This window comes from Trachemys scripta, chromosome 4, assembly GCF_013100865.1.
Source record: "Trachemys scripta elegans isolate TJP31775 chromosome 4, CAS_Tse_1.0, whole genome shotgun sequence".
In the NCBI taxonomy this organism is placed as follows: Eukaryota; Metazoa; Chordata; order Testudines; family Emydidae; genus Trachemys; species Trachemys scripta.
In genome coordinates this window covers 140,198,845-140,215,649 of record NC_048301.1, presented here as the reverse complement: position 1 = coordinate 140,215,649, position 16,805 = coordinate 140,198,845, and the positions used below count along the sequence as shown (strand labels likewise).

General features: G+C 57.9%; 1 protein-coding gene across 1 annotated transcript; it reads left to right on the top strand.

The window, feature by feature from the left end:
- The first annotated feature begins 388 nt into the window (after nt 1-388).
- Nucleotides 389-13,491, top strand: LOC117876598. Its single transcript, XM_034768850.1, has 7 exons — nt 389-771; nt 8,414-8,604; nt 9,239-9,601; nt 10,012-10,191; nt 10,654-10,776; nt 12,819-13,154; nt 13,253-13,491. The coding sequence occupies exons 1-7, from the start codon at nt 494-496 to the stop codon at nt 13,489-13,491; spliced, it is 1,710 nt and encodes a 569-aa protein (XP_034624741.1). The 5' UTR covers nt 389-493.
- Nucleotides 13,492-16,805: the final 3,314 nt, after the last annotated feature.

The following is a 16,805-nucleotide window of genomic DNA, read 5'->3' as shown; positions in this document are numbered from 1 at the left end:
CCCAGCCTGGGGCCCCCATCGCCCCTGCCTGAGACCCGCCCAGCCTGGGGCCCCCGTCGCCCCTGCCCGAGACCCGCCCAGACCCCGGCCCGGACCCCAGCCTGGCCAGGGACCCCCATCGCCCTGGCCCAGACCCGCATGGAGCCCGGCCCAGCCTGGGGCCACTGTCACGCCAGGCGCTGGATGAACTGGTGGACACGGAGCCCTGCTGTGAGCACGTCCCGAGCGAAGTCTGTGAATGTTTCACAAAGGTCGCTCAGACGCTGGCGCTGTTATTGCAGAGTTCGCAGCCCCCTCCCGCCTCCTCCTGCCTCCAAATCCAGGAGATTTTAAACAGCAGCACTGGTGGGGTGTGGGCGGGGGGGGAGGGGGGGAGGGGGGGGCTCCTTGTTCTGAGCCTGTTGGGGTCACGTTCCCAGATCATTTCCCGGCCCAGCTGGGACCCAGGGGCTGAGCCCGAAGCAGAGACTCCAGCTGAGATCCAGGGAGTCCCATGAGGGCCCTGCCCCGTTTCTTCTCCGCCCCGACGCAGGCTCCAGCGGCTGCAGCGGAAAGTGACATAAACAAGGACTGCAAGAGTTTATCTTTCGTCTGTTTCCTCATTCCGTGGCCACGCGTCCTAGGAAGCAGGGCAGGGGCGTCGGCGGGGAGCTCAGCGCTGGGCTTGTTCTCCACGGCCTCTGCAAGGAAACAGCTCTTGGGGTTCCCTGAAGTTTTGCCTCGAAGGCTGCGAGTCCTCCCGCGCCGGGCCAGGTCCTGCCTTTTTCCCAGGTGAGTTGGGCCAGTCATGGGGGCACTGGGCCTTGTTCTGTCCCGCACGTTCCTCGGCCAGCTGTAGGCACCAGCCCGCCTGCGCTTTGTTCCAGCCAGGGCCGGAGATTCCCCGTGTCTGCGCTGAGCCGGGGGTGTCAGCCCCCAGCCCGTTGATCCCAGAGGGCCTGCAGCCTCGGCTTGCCCCACTAGCTCTGTGCGGCCACCGGCCAGCCAAGCCCCGGGAATTCCTCTGGCTGGTTGGAACAGGGTGTCACAGAGTGTGGGGGGGAGACAGGGTCCTGCACCCCCACTTCCTGTGATTCCCCAGGACTCTCCACCAGCCAGTGACACAGAAGGGTTATTAGACGACAGGAACACGGTCCAGACCAGAGCTTGTAGGTATGGAAAACGGGACCCCTCAGTCAGGTCCATCTTGGGGGGCAGGGAGCTGAGACCCCAGCCCTTGGGCTCCCTCTGTTTCCCCAGCCAGCTCCAAACTGAAACTCTCCAGCCGTCTCACCCAGCCTCCCCCCGGCTCCTCCCCCAGCCTTTGTCCAGTTTCTGGGACAGAAGGTGTCACCTGGCCCCACTCCCCTCCTGGGCTCAGGTTACAGGCTCAGGTATCCTCCCTCCAGTGAAGTCCCACCCTGGTATCCCATCCCCATCCAGCACCAATGCAGACAGTCCCAGTAAAACTCCCCTGTGACATCCCCAGGTCAGTCCACCCCACTCCCTGCTCCGTCACACAGGCTCGCTGTCATTTCCCGCACCTGCCTTGGCTCAGGGCCCCGTGCCCTGGCAGGCGGCTCACATGCCCGGGAGCCGCAGAGCCCGAGCGCGGCGAGGGAGGAGCTGGGGGGGCACACGGGGGCCTCTGCCCTCATGCAGCTGCTGCAGCCTGCAGGAGCCCCCGGGGCCAGCGCCAGGCCTCAGGCTGGGCAGGAGGGGAGGGGGGACGCGACTGCTCCCCGCTAGCAACGCTGCCGCCTTTGCAGGGCTGCTGCCCCCCTGTGCCGCGCCGGCTCCTCCACGGCTGGGGCTCGCCGATGCTCTGGCTCCCCGGTGCCTCCGGAAGGTGGCTCCTCCCTGCCGAGCCAGGGCACCGCTTTCTGGCGCCCCCAGGGCCGTCCCTAGGATTTCTGGGGCCCTATGCAGTATTATTAAACATGTGCCCCTATGCCCGACGGCAGCCTGAGGTTGCAGCCCGGTGGGGGCGGGGGCGGAGGGACAAGGCAGAAGGAATAACAAGGCACCCGGCCCGCCTCATGGTGGCGTAGAGTCACAGTTCCCCGCAGAGACCCTGTACCCTCTCCCTCGCGCAGAATGGACATGCAGAAGGTATCTAATTAAAAGCACTAAACTTGGGAATAAAAAATGTCAGTCACAGGTTTTTTGATATGCCCTGAAGTTTGTCAGACATTTATTTGTAAAACTTTGTAGTAAGGGTGAGTCAGCGTCCTGCTGAATACAACATGAAATATTATGGGATCCATGATGCAGCTCTTCTCTGTTTGACATTTTCTTAATCAGTATTTCTACGCTGATTTTATATTTTAAATGTACTCTTAAGCCTTCATAAAATAATTCCAGCTGACTACATCTTTAACTCACTGAAACAGACATTATTTGAAATGAATCAGTCACAGAGGTGTAGTGTGTTCAGAACAATGTTCATTGCTTTTAGAAAAAGGGAACTCTAATTTACTGTGTGGGATCTCCAGAACAATACACATGTTTACGAAATTTCACCAACTTTAAAAAATATGTTTCCAAAGATTTTAGGCAGAACAAAGGATTTTATATCTTACTAAGGTTCTGATTTTGCTTAAAACTAGTTCATCAGATAGTCAGAAGTAAAGAAAGGGAAACTCTGTCCAGCTATCTGGAAGCAAAGGGCTGTTGCTTCCTTCAATGGTGGGGAGGGGAGAGGGGGTGAAGGGAGGAAGGGATGGACAGAAAGGACAGGAAGACTTTGGAAGTAAGTTTTTTTTACTATAGTAATTAAAATGTGTATTTTAGATAAGGGGGGTATTTTGAAGGATTTGTTTAAAAAACCATATGTCTGAAGATCCAAGCATTTAAGGCTAAAGATGATTGTGCATCTAAAATCTATGCAAGGATTTTTTAGAGATGTGATTTTTATAATCTTCACCAACTCACTAATGAAATATTTTTAAAGCAAATTTTACACTAAGGTCCCGTAGACTGACATGTCCTGAGTAAATATGACAGTCATGCACAACTGGTTTTGTCAGTACATTCAGAAACTGACAGGAGATACCTGGGGGTTGGCAAATGCCTGTTAAATGTCTTCACTACCCCTTGAATAAAAACAGGAGTACTTGTGGCACCTTAGAGACTAACAGATTTATTAGAGCATAAGCTTTCGTGGACTACAGCCCACTTCTTCGGAGGCATATAGAATGGAACATATATTGAGGAGATATATATACACACATACAGAGAGCATGAACAGGTGGGAGTTGTCTTACCAACTCTGAGAGGCCAATTAAGTAAGAGAAAAAAAACGTTTGAAGTGATAATCAAGCTAGCCCAGTACAGACAGTTTGATAAGAAGTGTGAGAATACTTACAAGGGGAGATAGATTCAATGTTTGTAATGGCTCAGCCATTCCCAGTCCTTATTCAATCCTGAGTTGATTGTGTCTAGTTTGCATATCAATTCCAGCTCAGCAGTCTCTCGTTGGAGTCTGTTTTTGAAGTTTTTCTGTTTTAAGATAGCCACCCGCAGATCTGTCATAGAATGACCAGACAGGTTAAAGTGTTCTCCCACTGGTTTTTGAGTATTATGATTCCTGATGTCAGATTTGTGTCCATTAATTCTTTTGCGTAGAGACTGTCCGGTTTGGCCAATGTACATGGCAGAGGGGCATTGCTGGCACATGATGGCATATATCACATTGGTAGATGTGCAGGTGAACGAGCCCCTGATGGTATGGCTGATGTGATTAGGTCCTATGATGATGTCACTTGAATAGATATGTGGACAGAGTTGGCATCGGGGTTTGTTACAAGGATAGGTTCCTGGGTTAGTGGTTTTGTTCAGTGATGTGTGGTTGCTGGTGAGTATTTGCTTTAGGTTGGGGGGTTGTCTGTAAGCGAGGACAGGTCTGTCTCCCAAGATCTGTGAGAGTAAAGGATCATCTTTCAGGATAGGTTGTAGATCTCTGATGATGCGCTGGAGAGGTTTTAGTTGGGGGCTGAAGGTGACAGCTAGTGGTGTTCTGTTATTTTCTTTGTTGGGCCTGTCTTGTAGGAGGTGACTTCTGGGTACTCGTCTGGCTCTGTCAATCTGTTTTTTCACTTCAGCAGGTGGGTATTGTAGTTTTAAGAATGCTTGATAGAGATCTTGTAGGTGCTTGTCTCTATCCGAGGGATTGGAGCAAATGCGGTTATATCTTAGAGCTTGGCTGTAGACAATGGATCGTGTGGTGTGTCCTGGATGGAAGCTGGAGGCATGTAGGTAAGTGTAGCGGTCAGTAGGTTTCCGGTATAGGGTGGTATTGATGTGACCATCGCTTATTAGCACAGTAGTGTCCAGGAAATGGACCGCTTGTGTGGATTGATCTAGGCTGAGGTTGATGGTGGGATGGAAATTATTGAAATCATGGTGAAATTCCTCAAGGGCTTCTTTTCCATGGGTCCAGATGATGAAGATGTCATCAATGTAGCGCAAGTAGAGTAGGGGCGTTAGGGGACGAGAGCTAAGGAAGCGTTGTTCTAAGTCAGCCATAAAAATGTTGGCATATTGTGGGGCCATGCGGGTACCCATAGCAGTGCCGCTGACTTGAAGGTATATATTGTCCCCAAATGTGAAATAGTTGTGGGTGAGGACAAAATCACAAAGTTCAGCCACCAGGTTAGCTGTGACATTATCAGGGATACTGTTCCTGATAGCTTGTAGTCCATCTTTGTGTGGAATATTGGTGTAGAGGGCTTCTACGTCCATAGTGGCCAGGATGGTGTTTTCTGGAAGATCACCGATGGATTGTAGTTTCCTCAGGAAGTCAGTGGTGTCTCGAAGATAGCTGGGAGTGCTGGTAGCGTAGGGTCTGAGGAGAGAGTCTACATAACCAGACAAGCCTGATGTTAGGGTGCCAATGCCTGAGATGATGGGGCGTCCAGGATATCCAGGTTTATGGATCTTGGGTAGCAAATAGAATACCCCTGGTCGGGGTTCTAGGCATGTGTCTGTACGGATTTGTTCCTGTGCTTTGTCAGGGAGTTTTTTTAGCAGATGGTGTAGTTTCTTTAGGTAATCCTCAGTGGGATCAGAGGATAATGGCCTGTAGAATGTGGTGTTAGAGAGCTGTCTAGCAGCCTCCTGGTCATATTCCAATTTATTCATGATGACGACAGCACCTCCTTTGTCAGCCTTTTTGATTATGATGTCAGGGTTGTTTCTGAGGCTGTAGATGGCGTTGTGTTCAGCATGGCTGAGGTTATGTGGCAAGTGATGTTGCTTTTCCACAATTTCAGCCTTTGCACGTCGACGGAAGCAATCTATGTAGAAATCCAGTCTGTTGTTTCGACCGTCCGGAGGAGTCCATGCAGAATCCTTTTTTTTGTAGTGCTGGTAGGGAGGATTCTGTGGGTTAGTATGCTGTTCAGAGGTATGTTGGAAATATTCTTTGAGTCGGAGACGTCGAAAGTAGGATTCTAGGTCACCGCAGAACTGTATCATATTCATGGGTCTGGAGGGACAAAAGGAGAGGCCCCGAGATAGGACAGACTCTTCTGCTGGGCTAAGAGTATAGCTGGAAAGATTAACAATATTGCTGGGTGGGTTAAGGGAACTACTGTTGTGGCTGCTTGTGGCATGTAGCAGTTTAGATAGTTTAGTGTCCTTTTTCCTTTGTAGAGAGGCAAAGTTTGTCTTGTAAATGGCTTGTCTAGTTTTTGTAAAGTCTATCCATGAGGAAGTTTGTGTGGAAGGTTGGTTTCTTATGAGAGTATCCAGTTCTGAGAGCTCATTCTTAATCTTTCCCTGTTTGCTGTATAGGATGCTGATCAGGTGGTTTCGCAGTTTCTTTGAGAGTGTGTGACACAGTCTCTCAGCATAGTCTGTGTGATATGTAGATTGTAATGGATTTTTTACCTTTAGTCCTTTTGGTATGATGTCCATCTGCTTGCATTTGGAAAGGAAGATGATGTCTGTCTGTATCTGTACGAGTTTTTTCATGAGGTTGATGGATTTCCATTCCATACGGCTAAATGCAGTGCCTTGCATAATGACAGGTTTCAGAGTAACAGCCGTGTTAGTCTGTATCCGCAAAAAGAAGAACAGGAGTACTTGTGGCACCTTAGAGACTAACAAATTTATTAGAGCATAAGCTTTCGTGGACTACAGCCCACTTCTTCGGATGCATATAGAATGGAACATATATTGAGGAGATATATATACACACATACAGAGAGCATAAACAGGTGGGAGTTGTCTTACCAACTCTGAGAGGCCAATTAATTAAGAGAAAAAAAACTTTTGAAGTGATAATCAAGCTAGCCCAGTACAGACAGTTTGATAAGAAGTGTGAGAATACTTACAAGGGGAGATAGATTCAATGTTTGTAATGGCTCAGCCATTCCCAGTCCTTATTCAAACCGGAGTTGATTGTGTCTAGTTTGCATATCAATTCTAGCTCAGCAGTCTCTCTTTGGAGTCTGTTTTTGAAGTTTTTCTGTTGTAATATAGCCACCCGCAGGTCTGTCACTGAATGACCAGACAGGTTAAAGTGTTCTCCCACTGGTTTTTGAGTATTTTGATTCCTGATGTCAGATTTGTGTCCATTAATTCTTTTGCGTAGAGACTGTCCGGTTTGGCCAATGTACATGGCAGAGGGGCATTGCTGGCACATGATGGCATATATCACATTGGTAGATGTGCAGGTGAACGAGCCCCTGATGGTGTGGCTGATGTGATTAGGTCCTATGATGATGTCACTTGAATAGATATGTGGACAGAGTTGGCATCGGGGTTTGTTACAAGGATAGGTTCCTGGGTTAGTGGTTTTGTTCAGTGATGTGAGGTTGCTGGTGAGTATTTGCTTCAGGTTGGGGGGTTGTCTGTAAGCGAGGACAGGTCTGTCTCCCAAGATCTGTGAGAGTGAGGGATCATCTTTCAGGATAGGTTGTAGCCATTCAAGGGGTTCATACCCCTTGAATGGCTCTTGAACAGTTTCAGGGTTGTGCTAATAGGTCTGGCCGGCTGGAGACTGTTTCTCTTTTAACTAGTAGATCCCCTGCCCAGGAAGACTGTGAGCCGGCAGGAAGGGTCGGAACAGGGATAGGAAAGCCAGACAGCTTCGCAGTGGGTGAGCCTGGGCCGCACGACCGGGCCAGGCAGGCTGCTGATTCGCGCTGGGCGACGTTTTTCACTTGACAGGATTTTCCAAGGACAGAACAATCCAGATTCGGTGACAGGGAAACGCTTTGTGAACTCGGGTCGGAAAAAGAAAAAATGCCCCACAAGTCAATTTTTTTTCCAGTCAAAAATGTCTTTAACTTTATTTTTCATAAAAAATCTGTAATGCTTCAAATGGAAACGGAACATTTAGCTCGGCCCCAGACGGATTTATCAGAATTTCCAGAGAATCTCTCCTTTGCCCAGCTCTATTTCTGAGGGCAGGGGCCTCTGTAATGCAGCTGCCAAGGGCAGCGCGAGACCCAGTGGCCGGGAGCCGACGAGAGACACAGTCAGACTGGAAATAATGGGCAGATTTCCACCGAGCGGGGAATTAGCCACAGGACCAGACGGGGGGATTCTGCACCACTGGGAGTCTGTAAATTGCAACGGGGCGTCTCCCGCTGACAGCTCCACTCTAGCTCACCCCGATGCTCTGTTCCCAGCCCGCCCCCAGAGACGTTCAGTAGACACATCCATGCTGCCACTGGAAGGCTGCAAAGAAATACATACAGCTGCCTGGCTTAGGATCCAGGCAGGAGCGGCGCCAGGGTTTTTGGCGCCCTAGGCGGGGGTCCTTCTGTGCTCCCGGTCGTCGTCGGCAATTCTGCAGCGGCGGGGGGGGGGTCCTTCCGCGCTCCCGGTCTTCGGGGCACTTTGGCGGCGGGTCCCGGAGCGAGTGAAGGACCCGCCGCAGAATTGCCACCGAAGACCCGGAGCGCGGAAGGACCCCCCCGCCGCCGAATTGCCACCGAGGGCGGCAAAATGCCGCCCCCCCCAAATCGTGGTGCCCTAGCCAACCACCTAGGTCACCTAAATGGAAGAGCCGGCCCTGGATCCAGGAGAATAATACAAGACCCCCAAACCAGTGTGAGACAAAGCAGGCTGCTCCCGGTGGTCGGGAAGCAAACTCACCCCTCCTGTAGGCTCTGTCTGCAGACTGACTCTGATTGCATCCAGTGCCCCATGAAGGCAGGTGTTCATCTTCAGCCCTTGGGGTTCCCCTTGTCTCGGCAGGGTTGGCCAGTCCCCTGTGCTGATTCCACCCCAGACGGTCCTAGCAGCTCCCTGTCTTGAACACCTGTCCTGGCCCCCTTGTCCCGGGGGGAAGTCAGTGCTCCTCCCCCCAGTCTCCCAAGGGGTGGCCATGCCCAGGGATCGGTACAGAGACAGGCTGTGAGCTCGGGACAAGCTGCCCGAGCCCACGCCCAAATCTCAAAGTGATCGCTTGCACTTCCAGCCGAGCTCGCTACACCGCCTGGACGCCCTGGGCCGGATCGGCGAACCGCTGGGGGATTCTCCGGCCAGGGCTGTGTGGGAGGCCGGGCGGTTCTGGGTCGCTGTGCGCTAGGAAGAGCCTCTCCCTGCCCGTGGAGATGCTGCGGCTGGCTTGCTGGGTAGTGCTGCTGGGACACGTCGCCGCAGGACCAGGTGAGTCCCACGAGGTCATTTCCCGGGCGCTGGGGGGACGGGGCTGGGGCTGGCTAACGATGCCGTCGGGCCCAACAGCTGGGCTGCATTGAAGGCAGGAACTCCGTGAACTACTGTCCAAGGGGCTTATCTGGCGCCCATCACCGGAGCATCTGAGCACCGCACCACCTCTGAGTGGATGTATCCTCGGACGCCCCGGGAGATAGGGCAGGGTGCTGTCCCATGGGATGCCTGAGAGACGTGCGTGTGGGGTCCTCCGCTTTGATCCCCTCCCTGCCCCCAGCCTGCCAAGCCACCCCAGGGACAATCTAGCCCTGTGCATTCGAGTCCCAGTGCTGGTCACGGGGCGCTTGGCTTGGCTGCCGCGGTTCTGAGATCTGCCGGAGCCCAAAGCCCCGTGCTGGGCCCGCTTCTCGGATCCGAACCCTGGTGTCTCCCCATCTGAGTGTCCTTTGCCCGCTGGCGGCAGCAGTAGGCTGTTACCCACATGTGCCAGAGGATTCCCTGAGCTCCCGGGAGGGGCTGGGGCTGGCAGCTGCACGGCACCCGTGATACAGCTGCATTGTGTGTGGGGGGTTGTCCAGGAGGGGGACCCTTGTACCCGGTAACCCCCCCCCCCTTGTCTCACCTGCAGACATGGCCACTCAGGCGAGTGACGGCCCCCAGCTCCACCACCGAGCCAGCCAGGACGTCACGCTGGAGTGCAGGACCCGAGCACCCCTGGACCCCGACCCGCACCACCTGCGCGTGCACTGGCACCTCCTGCGGGGGCCGGCGGGGGACTCCGTGGTGCACAGCTACCACGCGGGGGCCGACCAGCTGGGAGACCAGGCCGAGGAGTTCAGGGGCCGGACGCGGCTCCTCCTGGAGGGGATCCGCGAGGGGGTAGCGGCCCTGAGCCTGGCCGGCGTGCGGCCCTCGGACAGCGGCACGTACCGGTGCTTCATCATGGACGGTCAGGGTGCTGACAGCATGGACATCGTCCTCCGTGTGGCAGGTAACCGCGGCGCGCCGGGCCTGGCTGGAGCCAACCTGCCCTGGGGGTGTTTTGTTGAGCTAAGCGGCTGGAGCGCCTGGCGTCTCTCCCTCGAGGGCACGTTTCTGATCCTTCCCGGGGCTCTTCTCTGACCCCTCCGATGGATCAATCCCCGGCGTGGATTGTGGGAAACGAAGTCCCCTCCTAGCCGGAGAGCTAGGCGGAGACGCGGCCCCCACGGGGGAGCCGGTGCTAACATGGACGGGAAACCGCCCTGGTTGAAGATGTTGTGACTAGGAGTGGGGGGAGTTTTGGGCACCGGGCAGGGGACGCTGCAGTACCAGGGCAGGGGGGCTGTTGAGGGCTGAGTCTGGCAGCCCTTTCTGTGGTTGGGGGCAGCAGGCCTCATCCCCCCTTCTCTCCTTTCCCAGCCCCGTACGAGCCCCCGCAGCTCACTGTGCTCTCCCGGGCTGGGGGGCAGCTGGTCCTGCAGTGCCGCTCCGCGGGGGGTTACCCCCAGCCCGAGATAACGTGGCACGACGGGAACGGGACCCGGCTGAGCCAGGACGAGCCGGTGGAGCTGCAGCGGAGCAGACAGGGGGGCCTTCGAGGTGTGGAGCAGCCTGTCGCTGACGCCCCGCCCCGGGGGGGTCCGTCTGCTGCGCCCTGAGCCACCGGCCCCTGCAGCAGAACATGAGCGTCTGCGAGACCCTCCCAGGTGAGCAGGGCCGGGACGCTACCCACAATGCCCGGGGCGGGTGTCAGCGCTGTGGGGCGAGAGCCCCCTTCCCCCGCGCCCCGTCGTCGCCGCTTGGTGGGTGGCCACCAGGGGCCTGCTGCTGGGGACACCCCTCCAAGAGCGGTCCGAGCGGTAGAGCTCGGGGGGGCTGTGCCCATCACCTGGGCGTCTGGGCTGTGGAGGCTGGATCCAGGGAGAGGGGCATGTCCGCGGGGCCGGGGCTGGGGTCTGCGCTGCCGGGGGCTGAAGGCCGGCCAGCTCCTGGCTGGGCCGGGGGCCCCCTGGCTCTGGGTTCAGTCACAGCCCGTGTCAGCCCCCTCTCCCTGCCCCACAGCAGGGCTGCAGGCGCTGGAGCAGCGATTCCCCGGGTGGGCGATGGCTCTCGTGACGCTGGCGCTCGTGACCCTCGTGTGCGCGGTGCTGATCCATTGGGGGCTGCCGCTCATCCCCGCCGAAGGTGAGTGACGGCCGGGGGGGCGGGTCCATGAGACCCCCGTGCCCTGTGGAGCCGCCTCCCAGCCAGGTTCCCGCCTGGCCCTGCTCCTGTGGGGCGCTGGGCCAGATCCTCCGGCTCCGACGGGTTGAAACCGTCTCCAGCCGCCCGCTGCGTCCCGGGGCCCCCCAGAGCGACCAGACCCCCCCGCCTGCGGCCCGGCCGAGCTGTGACTCCTTGCGTGTGATGGGCTCTGCTCCGCCCCCCCTGCCCCCGAGGCCTGGGCTGAGACTGGGCCCAAGTGACTTAGGCACCCTGCGTTTTAGTGCAAGGCTGGGCTCGCTCCGGGATTGTCTCAGGAGCAACGCGGCCACCTCAGAGCCTTTACTAATAACGCTGCCACCTCGCGCGTTCCACCCCTGGTGTGCCAGCCCCTCGGTGTCAGGACCCTCATCCCACAGGTGGGGAAACTGAGTCACGGAGGGGTGAGTTCCCCAGGTGTCCCAGTTCAACGCGTGACCCACTAGGCCACGCTGCTTCTCCGCTTGCTCAGCTCCACTGTTGGTAGCAGCAAGTGTGTGTGTGACGGGGGAGGGAAAACGCCTCCCCCCCTGCCCAAAACCTAACATTGAATTTTTAGAAGCAAAAGTTTCCGTTGAAAGGAATCTGTTATCCGGGTGGGAAAATCTGTTTGCTGAAAATGTTTGCGGGTCAGTGGGACCCTGGCCCGGCTAACGCTGCCGCCCCCATCAGGGCTTCACCTTGGATGGCGAAGAGCGCCCGGCTCCCAGGACTGGCACCGTGTCCGGACGGACCCCCCTGAAGTGGAAATGGCTGAGCGCTAGGTCTGCATGGCCCCCCCCTCGTCCGCCCCTCAGCCGGCGGGGAGTGACGGGCTCAGACTGCAGCGGGGAAGAACGGAGGTTTCTGGGTGGAGCGATGTGACGAAGTGGGGGATTTTCTTGTTGTATTCAATGGTTTGCACGCAGAGGGGGTGGGACTCAGTTTCCCTGGGGGTTACTGGTTTAATGAGGTGAGGGGAGAGGGAGTTTGTGGTTACAAAGGACCAGTGACAGAACTTGGGACCCCAGCTGATGGCCTGGAGGATGGAGACCCCAGCGACCGGTGACCTGAGACCCCGACCCGGAGACCCAGCTCAGGAGTCGCAGCCGGTTCTGGCCAGTGGGAGGACAATGGGCTGCGGGGAGAGGACCCCGGTGACCCAACCAGCCGGTTCCAGCCCGAGGGGGACAGAGGTGGGCAGAGAGGAGATGAGGCCCAGGTGACCCCATTTACGACCCTGTTTCCCTGGAGAGAAGACAATGGACAGAGGCGGGGCCTGGGGCCAGTGATAGCGGATGCCCAGCTGTGAGCAGTGGGGCTCGGGGCTGGAGAGGGGGAGCAGGCAGAGCCCACCTGGATGCAGAGAGACTGGGATGTGCTGGGCTGAGGGAGGCCAGGCCTGAGGCCCTGAGAGTTTCCTGTGCTGGGTTCAACCCTCAATAAACCTCCTGTGTTACGCTGGCTGAGAGTCACTCCGGTCTAGAGAACAGGGTTGCATCAACCCCTTTGGGGGGTGGAGGCCCCGGGGGTCCAGAACGAGGGGACTCCCTGGGGGGCCCACGGCAGAGACAGACGTGCTAAGGCTCAGGGAGGTGCGGCTCCAGGAGGTGGAGGGGCCTGACCCCGAGAGAGAGTGAACCCCCGAAAAGGGGTTGACCCAGAAAGGGGCACCCCCCCACGGACCGCACGGGGCCAAGAGTGGGCACGATCTGTGAGTCCGTGACAGGCAGGACGGGAGCTCGCACCACGCGGAGCAGAAACTCTGGGCTGGCTGCAGAGATGCCTGTGAAGTAACCCGTGCTCCTGCCGGGTGGCAATGCAGCTGGCGAGGGACTGGGAGGGGTGAGACGCTGCGTGGAGCCCTGGGATGGGCAGGCGAGAGCCTGGGGCACCCTGAGCAACCCTGGGGAAGGACTGAACGAGGTGAACCCCTTACAAGTGCGACTGTGTCTGTGTCCCTGGGAACTGTACGGCCCTTCTCTAATGAACGTCTCAGTTCTCAGCCTTGGCAGCCCCCGGGGCAGACATGCGTCTCCTGGTCCCCGCCGGCTCCTCCAGAGACCCCCAGACAGAGAAAGGACCTGGGGAACAAACCCCCAAGTTTAGGCCTTTCTTCCGGATCCCGGTTCACCTGACCCCTGAGGGGCAACACAGGAGCAGCGGCCTGGAGCTGGGACAGCCAGTTCACGCCAGCCAGGGCCGCTTGTTTCTCGGGCGGTTTGCTCGCAGCACGGCACTGCACGGGCTCCGGGCGCGCCTGGCTCTGGTCGCTGGACCCACCCTCCACCCTGCTGCGGGGAAGCAGCGGATCCGTCGCTCCCGGGGCCCACCAGGGGAGGGTGCGTTCAGGGACAAGCCAGAGCTGGGGGCAAGCCCCGGCCCCTCGCCCTCCCTGCCGCCAGGCTCTGCGGGTGCCGGGTTTGCGGCTCCCCCTCAGCTGGGCAGCTCCCAACCCCCTCCCCCCGCAGGCTGCTCGTCAGGCCGAAGAGCCGGGCAAGGGCACCCCAGAGCGATGCTGCCCCACGGGAGGCAGCAGGGACCCCGGGGCTGTCATGTGAATTGTGCTGGAAGAGCGAGAGGTGTCAGCGCGACACGTCCCCGGCCCGGCACACGGTCGAGTTCGGGATCCAGAGCCCTTGGCCGGCTCAGCGCTGGGCGCCCGCGGCTCCTGCGTGACACAGAGCACAAGGGCAGCCCGGCCGAGCCGTGCAAATGCCAAGTGTTGAGCCAGGCTGTCGCTGTCCCAGCATCCCTGGGGCCTGGTACCGGAGAGAGGTCGGGGACGGACCGTGGGTCAGAGCTGGTCACGGGAAGGGTGAGATCCAGCCTTTTGGGGTCTGGCGAAGATGGGGGCACAGTGGGGCTGCAACTGTGGGGGTCTGTGATAAACATAGGGAGAAGGGTAACATAAAATCCCTCCTTGGCAGCTGTACTGAATCGCCATACCCCTAAGGGGTTAAGAAGCTAAAATCACCTGGTTGGCACCTGACCAGAAAGGCCAATGAGGAAAGAGGATACTTTCCAATCTGGGGTGGGGGAGTTGTTTGTTCCCTCTCTGGACAGAGAGAGAGACCAGGCAGGTAAAAATCTCCTGAAAACATACCAGAAATGAGTCATCTAAGATTACAAAAATTGTAGGTAAGGGCAAGGAAAGGCGCTAGATTATCTTTTGTTTTAGCTTGTGAATTTTCCCTATGCTAAGAGGTAATTTCATTCCTGTTTTGTAACTGGGAAGCTGAACCAGAGGGGGATCCTCTGTGTTTTAAATCTTTTTATTTACCCTGTAAAGTTACCTTCCAGCCTGATTTTGCAGGTGTGATTCTTCTACTTTTTTTTTTTAATAAATAAAATTCTTCTTTTAAGAACCTGATTGATTTTCAGTGTCCTAAAAACCCAGGGGTTTGGTCTGTGCTCACATTGCTAGGGCAATTGGTTGGTATATTATTCTCAAGTCCCCCCAGGAAAGGGGGTGAAGGGGCTTGGGAGGACAGGGATTCCAAGTGACCCTTCCCTGAATTTTTGTGTAAATCACTTAGTGGTGGTAGCAATACTGTCCAAGGGCAAGGAAGGAATTTTTGCCTTGGGGAAGTTTTAACCTAAACTGGTAGAAATAAACTTAGGGGGTCTTTCATGTGGTTCCCCACATCTATACCCCAGAGTTCAGGGTGGGGGAGGGACCCCTGACAGGGTCCGACCCCCTTTCCTAGCAGGGGGGAGGGACGCGCCAGGGAGAGAGGCGAGTAGCCCAGCCAGCAAACGCAGCGTCTGGCTCTGCCGGTCACTTGCCTGCACCCCACAGGCCCGGCTTCCCGTCTGTCCAGCCCCCCCAAGCCCTGGGGAGCCCCAGGAGAGGGTCAGGAGAGGGAAAGAAGATGGGAAGGAAAAGGATGTGGGGGAGGTGTGACAAATTCTCCCGTCCCCAGCCCTGTTTGGGAGCCAGTGGAGGAGCCGCTGTTGTCGGGGTGGGGCCGCGCTCTGGCCTGGGCTGGTCGGGACGTCTCAGGATCAGGACGATGAAGGCCCAGGGATGTGACAGGGGATCCCAGAGTCCCAGGAGACGGCGGGGTCGGGTGGGCAGCGCTCGCTCCTTCCCCGTCTTCCCACCACCAGCCCTTGAGTTCTGTTGTCACCTCCCCCCGCCCCCCCAAGTCTCTGTCTGGGGACCCCGGAATGGAGCAATGCCCAGCTCCCCCCCTCCCCTTACCTCTGCACCAATTAGACCCAATTTCTCACACCCCATCGGGGTCACTGATTTCCGGCCCCCCACGTCACCTGTTCACCAGGCCGATCCCCACACGGCCCTTGTGTTCTCTCTGCCTGCACGGATTCAGCCCCCCGCTGTCCCCTTTGCACCGAGCCGTGCGAGGTGCCCAGGCCGCTCTCCGAGCTCCCACATCTCCCAGCTGCACGCTCACGGACGGGGCATTCGTAGGCCCCATTATTACCCCACGGGTCCTCTCCCCTGGGCTGGCTCAGCTCCCGGCTCCGGGCCCCAGCTGGGGGTCTGGCCCCATTGACACACAACAGCGGTTCCCACTCACCCCATCTGGGAACGGTTTCTGGCCCGTTCCCCGGTGGGTGGGTTTGGTTTCCGCTAGCAGCCAGCGGATCCGCTTGTGCGTGGGGTCAAAGCGGGCGCTGAGTCCCTGGCGTGCTGGGCTTGCTGCCGGAGTCGGTGGTTCCCGGAGAGGAACAGGGGCCGCCCAGCTGGGCTGCATTGGGTAACTTTCAGGAAATGCAGCTGAGATTCCCCTGCGGGGCGGGGCCCGATGTGGTTTAAAGCCGGGCGCTGGGAGCAGCGATGCAGAGCAGGGAACGGGTCACGGCGTTAACACGGCTCCTCCCGCGGCTGGGTGAGTCCGGGCAGGGGGCGGGGGTCAGAGCCGGGGGCTGCCAGGGGTCCCTGGGGTGGGGGGAGCTGGGTCGGGGCACGGGGAGGGGAGAGCTGGGGGTTTGTCCTGGGGGTTTGTCCTGGGCAGAGACTGGAGTTTCAGAGACGCCAGAGCCAGCAGGGCCCGGGTGCCCACCCCGTCTGAGCTCCTGTGTGACCCAGGCCGGAGACTCTCCCCGGCGATTCCTGCCCCGGCCCCGTCGCTCCCGGCTGAGCTCGAGCGGTGCTTCCTGAGCTGGCGAGGGAGGGAGCCTCCGCCCAGCCCCAGCAAGCCGGCCCCTGGCTAGTCCCCGCCCCACTGAACATTGGCGCCTTTTTCCCCGTGTGAACGCGTCTGGCGCCAGCCCCCAGCCTGGGCCCTCACTCTGCCACTGTCGGCTGGGGGAGGAGCCCCCGGCTCTCGGAAATCTCTTCCCGTGGAGCTACTTCTTGAGCCGGAACGAGTCATTTCTCACCCTCCCTCCCGCTCCACGTCCAAGCTCCTTCGGCCTCGGGCTGCCAGGCGGGTTTTCCGGCCCTCGTATCCTTCCCGTGGCCCTTCCCTGAGCCCCGTCCAGTCTGTCAGTATGACACCGGAGCCGGAGGCAGGATCCAGCGCTGGGCTCCCTGATGCCCCATCCCTACCGCTCCTGCTGGATATGCCCCCAGGATCCTGTCCCGCCTGGCAGGGGGGGCTCTTGCCAAGGGGGGGTCAGTCTGTCTGTCTGTCTGAGCCCTGGCTGAGAGGGGACGTGTCTCTCCCGTACAGATCACCAGGACGGACGCAGGCTGTGGCCCTGGGGCTGAGCTCGGCGTGGCCAAAGGAGCCGGAGGATGGTGCCGGTTTGGGAGCTGTCGTGTGAACAGCTGGAGGAGAAGATCCAGAAGGTCTCCAGGAGCCATACAAAGTATTTCTACATTGGCTACACTGAAACGGTGTCCCCCTATCTCCGACGCACGGGGCCCAAGTCGGAGGAGTGGACAGAACTCAAGAATCTCTTCCTCAAAGACACCGTCTACTACTCCCAGGTGACAGCCAGACACATGGCGAGGTTCAGCGAGCAGCGCCTGATCGACCGATACAGGGACCGTCACAAGTGCCTGCACGAGAGCCCCCAGG

Bases quoted from the DNA above. Each gene is read 5' to 3' on its own strand.
- LOC117876598 (XM_034768850.1), top strand. From the start codon at position 494: ATGAGGGCCCTGCCCCGTTTCTTCTCCGCCCCGACGCAGGCTCCAGCG. The intron at 10,192-10,653 runs GTGTGGAGCAGC...CCTGCCCCACAG, and splicing joins CAGACAGGGGGGCCTTCGAG to CAGGGCTGCAGGCGCTGGAG. The intron at 10,777-12,818 runs GTGAGTGACGGC...CTCAGTTCTCAG, and splicing joins GCCGCTCATCCCCGCCGAAG to CCTTGGCAGCCCCCGGGGCA.